At 27.2% G+C, this 9,458-nt stretch overlaps 2 protein-coding genes across 3 annotated transcripts; one reads left to right on the forward strand and one right to left on the reverse strand.

Moving 5' to 3' along the window:
* The first annotated feature begins 1,840 nt into the window (after window positions 1–1,840).
* LOC111678965 (peroxiredoxin 1) lies at window positions 1,841–4,095 on the forward strand. 2 transcript variants are annotated; one of them, XR_006940143.1, is made up of 3 exons: window positions 1,841–1,997; window positions 3,042–3,702; window positions 3,758–4,095. XR_006940143.1 is itself a non-coding variant. In XM_023440435.2 (2 exons), the coding sequence occupies exon 2, from the start codon at window positions 3,042–3,044 to the stop codon at window positions 3,624–3,626; it is 585 nt and encodes a 194-aa protein (XP_023296203.1). In that variant the 5' UTR covers window positions 1,841–1,997; the 3' UTR covers window positions 3,627–4,095. The 2 variants fall into 2 exon arrangements, 1 of the variants encoding a protein (XP_023296203.1); XM_023440435.2 differs by having other exon boundaries at window positions 3,042–4,095.
* A 3,766-nt stretch (window positions 4,096–7,861) lies between these two features.
* Window positions 7,862–9,184, reverse strand: LOC111678966 (40S ribosomal protein S15Aa). The gene is made up of 2 exons (XM_023440436.2): window positions 9,033–9,184; window positions 7,862–8,463 (listed from the first exon to the last, which is right to left on the reverse strand). The coding sequence occupies exon 2, from the start codon at window positions 8,459–8,461 to the stop codon at window positions 8,069–8,071; it is 393 nt and encodes a 130-aa protein (XP_023296204.1). The 5' UTR covers window positions 8,462–8,463; window positions 9,033–9,184; the 3' UTR covers window positions 7,862–8,068.
* Window positions 9,185–9,458: the final 274 nt, after the last annotated feature.

The following is a 9,458-nucleotide window of genomic DNA, read 5'->3' on the forward strand; positions in this document are numbered from 1 at the left end:
AAACAAAAAGTCGACTTTTCGACATTTGCAATGTACATATGTACATATGACTTCTTGACTATGTACTTGCAATCTTTGAATTATTGACTTCGAGAACTTATTTCAATATCGATTTTTTCCGCTTTGTTTTTTCTCTGTTTGAAGTTTGTGTGTATGTATGTACATATATTAAAAAAAACACATTAGTTATTTAAACTTGTTGATTAAAAAAATATAAAGCATTAATAAATTTATTTTAAAACATCGTTTGTAGGACGAACTGCCTGTTCCTCTAAATGCGAACGAACATTTATTTTTCATTTTATATTAAAAACAATAACAATTTTTAAACTTTTTTATATAAAACATTTAAAAGAAAAAAATATTTATTTTAATAAATAAAATATGGAATTCATATTCTCTAATTTCTATATTGTCTATTTTCAAACATTTTCAGCAAAATCTGGATTGTTATTTTGAAAATGTACGAATAACAATATTCTTAATTTATAATTATGTGGCAACAATAATGAACAAAATATTATATTACGGAAATTGTGTTGAATTTATTTTTGTTATTCACCATATTTTTTATTTGCACCCTGTCATTGTCAATTCAATTATGGCAAGTTTAAAACAATATTGATGTTGCCCTGTGCTTTATTGTCATTGTCAATTCAATTATGGCAAGTTTAAAACAATCTTGCTGTTGCCCTGTGCTTTATGTATTACTTATTAGCGTTCTATAAATCGACTTTCGAATAATCGAACAATCGACTTTTTGTCGAAGTCGACTATTTTGTTTCAAAAAAGTCGTTAACTCGACTATCGTCAGTGAAAAAGTCCAAAAGTCAAAAACTCGAAAATAGTCGAAAATTTTAAAAAAGTGGAAAAGAAGTCAAAAACTCTAACATAATCCGAAAAACTCGAAAAAAGGTAAAAAAATAGTCGAAAAGTCGAAGTCGACTATTTAGTTCCAAAAAGTAGATAACTCGAGTATCGTCTGTGAAAATAGTCGAAAAGTCGACTTTGGAAATATAAGTCGAATAGATGAAAAACAGTCGAAAAAAGTCAATAAGTAAAAAGTCGAAAATTCGTAAAAAGTCGAAAAAACCGAAGAATCGTAATAAGTAAAAAAGTCAAAAATCGTAAAAAGTAAAAAAAAAGTCAAAAATAGTCGAAAATTTTAAATAAGTGAAAAAAGTCAAAAACTCTAAAATAGTCGGAAAAACTCGAAAAAGTTAAAAATAAATAGTCGAAAAAAAATCGGAAAAAGTCGAAAAGTCGGAAAAAGTTCAAAAAATCGGAAAAAGTCGAAAATAGTAGAAATAAGTCAAAAATAGTCGAAAATTTTAAATAAGTGGAAAAAAAGATTAAAAAAAGAAAAAAACTCTAAAATAGTCGGAAAAACTCGATAAATTCAAAAAATAGTTCAAAAAAGTCGAAAAGTCGCCTATTTAAGAATAGGCGAAAGGTATAAAAGTCGACTTTTAATTAATGAAAAGTGTCGAAAAATTTTCATATAATTCCAAAAGTAAACTATTTATTAAATGCAAAAAGTCGAAAAGTTCAAAAGTCGACTTTTCGTTTCAACTATAAAACTCTACCTTGGCAAAAAAAATATGCCATTTTTTGCCGGCTTTGCGCCATTGTTTTTTTTATTAAAAAAAGTTTATTTTTGCTATTTACAAGGTTGTGTTAACATCAGTAATCAGTGAACAGCTGATTGTTGTGCTGCCAATTTTTCTTTTTTATATATGGATTTTGACAGCTTGCTGGCACTTTAAGTGTAGTCATACTGTCAAACTCTCTATATAAAAACTATAATTAATTCGCACTGGTTTTCTATGTGCGCCGTCGATGCAACCTATAATTCAATATTATGCTTTTTGCAAACGTAAAAAAATATTTGATTGTCATTCTTGAATTTTCATTTGCGTGAGACGGACGTTTTGAAAGCGTAGTCGCGTGTTTGATCCTAAAGTGAAATATAAGTTTTATAATTTAAAAATATAAAGGTAAGTGCTGAATAACAACAAAATCGTTAAATGAATTGTTTAGAATTAAAGAGCATTATTAAATTTGAAAAACCTAATTACAATATGATTAATGTAATGTACAATTTGTAATGTTTGGTTAAGTGTTAACATTTTAAAATAGACTTCTTCATCTTTATGATGATTTGTGTTTTTTTATCAAGGTTCATAGAAAATTTTAGAATTCTATCGAATATAAAAATCGTATTTCTCAATTTATTTAATAGCTTACGAGTGTGTCTGGTTTTTGTGTGTGTTTTGCTGTGTCATGATTCCCTTTTGATTGTTTTTTTTTTTGCACAAACTATTGTTTCTACAATTTCCGCAATCATGTTTTTTATTAGTACTTTGTGTATGTATTAGGTTAAAGTTCTTAAATAAAAACCCCGATGTGTCCCTAAAATAAAAACCGGTTTTTGTTTCTAAAATGTGTTTTTCCCAAGAATTACTAAGTTAATTTCATAATTTCAATAAATATGTATTAAGAAACAAGATGTTTTGTTAGCTATCAGGTAAACTTTTCCATTAAGATACCTATTCAAAAACTACATATGTAGCAATGTACGTTTTTAACACTGCCTACTCTTTCTTCAGATCAAAATTGATTATTCGCTATTTCTGTTTTATTTTTTTTATAGAAAATTCCATAATTATATTTATTGTTTGATAAGGTTACATTCGCTATGCAAACTTCTAGTTTAAAAGAAAGCTGCTTTTATAGATTAATTTAAGATTCATACACACATTTATGATTTAGACTTGTTAAATGTGAAATAAATGTGAATATTATTGACTAAAACCTAGAGAAAAAATAGTGTAGAAATTTTTTAAATTATAGGTGTATTTAAAACTATATTAACAAGACAATCTCCAAGCAGTTGATTAAAGATTATTTGAATACCTATTATATAAGTTAAATATAAATTATAAATGTATCAAGTCCATTATTCTTTACATTAACATATTTTCCTACCTTTAGTGTAAAGTATTAAAACCAATTATTTATGTTACTTTTATTTTTTTTAGATGCCCCAATTACAAAAAGCTGCTCCCCAATTCAAAGGTACCGCCGTCGTAAACGGTGTTTTCAAAGACATTTCTTTGGCTGACTACAAAGGCAAATATGTTGTATTATTCTTCTATCCTTTGGACTTTACCTTTGTTTGCCCAACTGAAATTATTGCTTTTTCCGATCGCGCTGCTGAATTCCGCAACATCGGATGTGAAGTGATTGGTTGCTCAACTGACAGCCAGTATACCCACTTGGCCTGGATCAATACACCACGCAAACAAGGTGGTTTGGGTGAAATGGATATTCCATTGTTGGCCGACAAATCCATGAAAATCGCTCGTGATTATGGTGTATTGGATGAAGAAACCGGTATTCCCTTCCGTGGTCTCTTCATCATTGACAAAAACCAAAACTTGCGCCAAATGACCGTCAATGACTTACCTGTTGGTCGCAGTGTCGATGAAACTCTTCGCTTGGTGCAGGCCTTTCAATTCACCGATGAACACGGTGAAGTCTGCCCAGCCAACTGGAAGCCCGGACAAAAAACCATGGTCGCCGATCCCAAAAAATCTAAGGAATATTTTGCTGCCGCTTCATAAATGCTGTTGTAACAACCGCGTTTATGATGAACAACATCTACATAAATCAGCATAATAACTCAACATTTATATTGTAGTATTTAATGAAGAAAATATCAAATGTTTTAACTCTGGCAGTAAATATACGTTTGGTATTTTTTACACCCAGTTTGTCTACATTATTAATTCCTTAAAATATCAATAACTACATTAACATTTAAATACATAAAAAACAACTATTTTATATATATTCTTAAAAAATATCATACCTAAAAGAGGCCCTGGACAAAGTTAAATCTTTGTTTAGGTTTGCAGTTTCTTCATGTTGTTAATGCTCTTACCAATTATTATACAATAATTCCTTATTAGCTTTAATGACCGAATGGCTAAGAGAGAACCAACATGACATTTACATGAATTGTATTTATGTCTTTTTATTTAATTTGCAAGCAAAACCAAAATAAACAAGTATTCAAAAACAAAAATTAAACATATGTTTCTTAATCATTTACATAGACCTTTTTTGTTGTTTTATAATTCTATACAAAAAGCTTTTCTGGAACAATTGACTTTGAACTTTTATATTATTTATTAGTTGCTAATTTTTGCAAACGTTTTATTGTTGATAGCATTTAAGAAACATGGTGGAATTCTTTATCAGGTAACACCTTTTTAAGGCTGATAAAATTAAAAATATCGGAGCTTATTAATTATGAACACATTTACTATAAAAGTATTCGTTTGAAAACGATCTACCTACATTAGGATAGACCAAAAATCCGTAGTTGCTCCAATCGAATTTCTTTAGATTCTTCGTATTTTTCGGCTCGTGCAAAACGATTCGAGAAAAGCGTATACGATAAACAGATTTTGGTAATATTGTTAATTCACTACAATGTAATATGAAGAAAACAATCAATTGTCCGTTTTTATTGCAAAGCAAAGCTTTGTTAGGGGAATATTAATTTTTTTAAAAGAATAAATTACTTAAAATATCTGAATTTTAATTATTTATGACGAGCCTTCTCTAACGTAATATTTTAATTCTACTTTAAATATTAACAAAATACGTATATATTTTTATCTTTAGCATAATTTTCCGTCTATAGACTATAGTATATATATAGAGTGTGTGATATGTGTGTATATTATTGCTTTATAGTATAAAGTTTATACTAGGTACTTTTTAATTGTGAAATTGTTTATTTTTATACCCATATTTTAGCGTTCTGTTAGTAATAATAATGAAAATAATATAAAATTGTTTTGCTAATTATCTATTCAAATTCATTCACACGATCAGCTGCATTCTCACTTTTATTTTTCATTATTCTAAAAATGACACACAGACCCACAAACCACCGCAACCGTAGCAATAGAATTTCATGTGGTTGTGATTTTAATTTCCTTATTTCATAAAAAACATCTACACTTTCAATGTTAAGTGCAATGTGAATGAGTATTTTGCTTTCATAGTAAAATATTAAGAAAAAACTTGTTTATTCACACTAGTTTGCGTGACAATATTTATCTAAAAAGTGGTGGTAGTGTGCAAAACCATTACGGAAAAGTTGAAATGAACGTTGCCTTTTTTATTCGTCACTCTCCATAAAACAAGTTTATGTACCCTACAAAATATTTGGCGCAATTCTTGAGATAATTCAAGAATTGCGCCAATTACTTAAAATTGGTATAAATCGCTTCATGATTTAGCAATTCAAATTCGACCAAAAAACTATTTGTATAAATACATACATACATATGTATAATGTATAGTACATACGTACATATGTATAATAGACCCTTTCGAAATTAAATTTAAGGTCATATTATATATTATCGTGAAGCAATTACAATTTTTTATGCGAAGCGGTCAATAGTTGAATTTAGGAAAGTTTTTTTTCGGATTTTTAATATTTTAACCAGATTCTATATTCACAAATAAGGTGTATAGCAAAAACAAAACGATAATCACCGGCTTAGGGTATTATTTGGTAGGGCATGACCGACTTTTTTTGAATTTTCTAACGGCTCAAACAACTAGATTATATAATAAGAATTTTTGTGTATTTGTTAAAGCTTGAATAAAAATCTTTTATTTGTAAAAATTCCAATCGAGCAATTAAAAAATAATAATACAAAATGTCAATATAGAATGGAGAATTTGTGCTAATGTACTATAAAAGTAAGAGCATTCTTATTACTGCATTCGGATTTATGACATTTTACTTACTAGTAAAAATAATTAATAAAAAAAAATATTATTTATATTTCTAATTTGTTTTTCAGGACTTAAATCTACCAAAATATGTATGTATTAAAAATTTTGATTTTTTTACACACACGGTAATGTTAGTGCAATTAATAATTTCACACATTTTATATGAATGTGGAATAATATTCCACATACATACATACATACATACATACATACATACATACATACATACATATGAACATATATGTAAATTAAATATAAATGGGAAATATAAACAGATGTCTTTCAAGGAAAAGGATTTGCTAATAATTAGTACCTATATATGTGTTTAATTATATATATTTATTTAATCTAAAAATCTAAACATATGCTTTATTATTACAAGTAAATAATTGATTAATAGTTATATTAATAGTAAACATGGTATGTATATTTTATATTTAATTAAACTAAAAATAAATATGTAATTTCAAAAAATATTCCACCAAATACATTTGTAGATAAGAAATACATCTATCTGTATTAACATTAATAAATAAATTAATTTTAGTTTCTTTGTCAAAATTATAATAAGACAATAATAATAGAGATCATTACGATTAAAAGGTCATTAGAAGTGTAATAAAGTACTTATAAATGATTTTAAGTTAACTGCAAATTAGTTGAAATTAAATATTATTTGATCTTTTTGTATTAAAATCGTTATTATTTTGTAGTGAAATTTTAAAAACTCTATTTTTTTTTAATTTATAATGAAAAATTTTATATTTGTGAATCTTTTTTTAAACTTCTATAATTAACATTCTAAACAAATTTGTAAGTGAGTAATATGTATTTAATTTGTTTTGTTTCAAACATTTGTATAGGTACGTTGCGGTTGAATTTTAATAATGGTTTAACAGATCACGTCACATCCCTTTTGCAGCTAACAACGGATTAAAATTTAATTTCAACAATAAATAAACTAATTATTTAAACGTAAATAATATAAAGTATCACTTTAGAGCAGGTGAATACCTATATAAAGTTTTAAAATAGTCATATATATTAAGACGACCTATTTCAATTATTAATGTATGTATTATGAGCAATGTACACGAATATAACTTAAGTAACTTTATGTTAGCGATCAACTACTTGCTTGTTAAACCTTAACTTAGTTAAGGTTTATATTCAATAAAGTGTATATTCTATAAAGATTATGAATAAGATCATTAAATGTTCTTCTATTTGTTTCAAAGCAATTTGGTACGAATAACACACCTACAAGCTTAAATTTATTCCTTTAATGATTTGGGCAGCAATTATTATCCATTATTGATTTCAATTAAATAACTATATTTAAATTATTAAACTATTACACGAACATTATCAATTAACAATAATTAAGAATAGCAAAACTTCCCGCAGTGTCAGCACTAGAAATGTATAAAGGTCAAAATTAAAATTTTGTTTAAACTAAAAATATAATTAAATATGTAGTTGTTTTGAAAATACGAATTGAAATCGTAAATAACAATTTGGTAACGAAATAGTTAACCAAGTATATGCTAACATGTTATATTCAGCAAAAATAATTTTACGCATCCTAAAAGTATGCTTTTTTATATTATAACTACATAAAGAATTTATAATAGAACTTTTCGCAAAACGTTAAACATTTTTTTAATTAGAAATTCGTATAAGATCCTTTCACACAATTGATATTATTAGTTACCAATTCCGTATAAATTCATTCAAATAACATTAATACCCTTATTCACAAACATTTTCATTTTATAAAACAAAATTTTCATACAAAAATCTAATTTATAAACCGGGGTAAAGATTTCCATAGATTTTGTTAATTAAAAAATCTTTAAAATTCGATTTGTAAATATTTTGCATGAAACAACTTTCGCGTAATGATTTCGAATAAATGTATACCTATATAAGTTAGATAGATGTATCACACTGCAATTACAGATTTATTTAAGTTATGAATTTATAAGGTATTTCGCATTTTCTATTTTGAATAAAAAAGAAAACTCACAAGAAATTTATTTTTTTAATATTTTTATTCTCCTTGCTTAAAATTAAGCAAAATCACTTCCTTTTATAATTAATATAAAATATCTGGTTTTTTATTAAAAAAATAAACAACATACACGCGTCACACACAAACACATGTTGTTGTTTGTTAATGCCGCCTTGTAAACAGTATTGATGCATCAATTGTTGTTGTTGTAGTTTTATTTTTTTTTAATTAGAAGAAGAAACCCAAAATTTTTCCTCCCAAATGTTTTCTTCTGGCTTCTTCGTGATCCATGATACCGCCGGAGGTGGTCAATACAACATAACCGAATTGACGAGAGGGCAACAAATTGTTGGTCCACTTTTCAATATCGTTAATGGGAACATCGAAACGGGGAGAGATAACACCGCACTTGTTCAAGCGACCGGTGAGGTTGACAACAATCTTGCCGGAACGATGATCATCGACAATTTCGAATTCACCAATGTAACCATGTTTCATCATGACAGTCAAGAACTTGATGATGACTTTGGAACAAGGGCGGAGGAGGACTTGACGTTTGCCACGCTTTTCAGCGTTGTTAATGCATTTCAAGGCATCGGCCAATACGTTCATACGCACCATGGCTGCAAAAAAACATAATAGGAAATTATTAATATTTATTTTTTTTATATGAAAAACAAGTTAAAAATTGAAATTTGGCTTTTTTTGTTCAAAAATAGTCATTATGCCACATTAAAGATATTTCTTATAATAAATGTAAACTTCTTTCTAATAAACCATTAATTAACTGCTGTTACAAAATACGCGTGAGGGCGTAATGACATTTGTCTAGCCGCCTGGAAAGTCATATAAACAAATACAACACCGGCCCGTTGATTGATTAACAATTTTCAAAGTAACATTGTTCATCTTTAAATAGCTTTAACAATTTAAGTAAAACATTTGTTCATTATTCACAGGGAACACAGACAATTTATTAACTATATTCAGGAATTTTTCTCAAAAGTCTGTGTAAACATATATCCAGACGACAGCGATTTTTGATATTTTACTAGGGTTTTAGAAATTTACAAATTGTTCACATATTTCACTTTAATCTTAATAAAATTATATTCTCATGTCATAGTTGAGAAAATGCCGTTGATATTTCACATAATTTCACTTAAATTTAGTAGATTTTCACAAAGATTACCTAAGATTTATTTTGTGAAAATTTTTAACAATTTTACACGAACGCGAACGTATCGAAAAAGAGGAAGTCCATTTTGCTGCAGTTGTCAGTATTGTTTTTTTGACATTTTGCTAGTGTCAAAAACAGCTGTCATCGATGGCTCCATCTATATGTGAAAATTTAAATAAGCGAAGACAAAACCCTAATTAGAGTTGTAATATTAAATCAGGGTTGTGCAATAAACACAGAAATTTATAAATATTGAATAAACTTTAATAAATAAAATAAAAAGGTCATATTTACATAACTTTTTATACCCTTCACCTTCGTGAGAAGGGTATATATAAGTTTGTCATTCCGTTTGTAATTTCTATAATATAATTTTCCGACCCTATAAAGTATATATATTCTTGATCCTTATAGATAGCGGAGTCGATTAAGCCATGT

This window comes from Lucilia cuprina, chromosome 3 (genome assembly GCF_022045245.1).
Source record: "Lucilia cuprina isolate Lc7/37 chromosome 3, ASM2204524v1, whole genome shotgun sequence".
Lineage (NCBI taxonomy): Eukaryota > Metazoa > Arthropoda > Insecta > Diptera > Calliphoridae > Lucilia > Lucilia cuprina.

Bases quoted from the DNA above. Each gene is read 5' to 3' on its own strand.
- LOC111678965 (XM_023440435.2), top strand. From the start codon at position 3,042: ATGCCCCAATTACAAAAAGCTGCTCCCCAATTCAAAGGTACCGCCGTC.
- LOC111678966 (XM_023440436.2), bottom strand. From the start codon at position 8,461: ATGGTGCGTATGAACGTATTGGCCGATGCCTTGAAATGCATTAACAAC.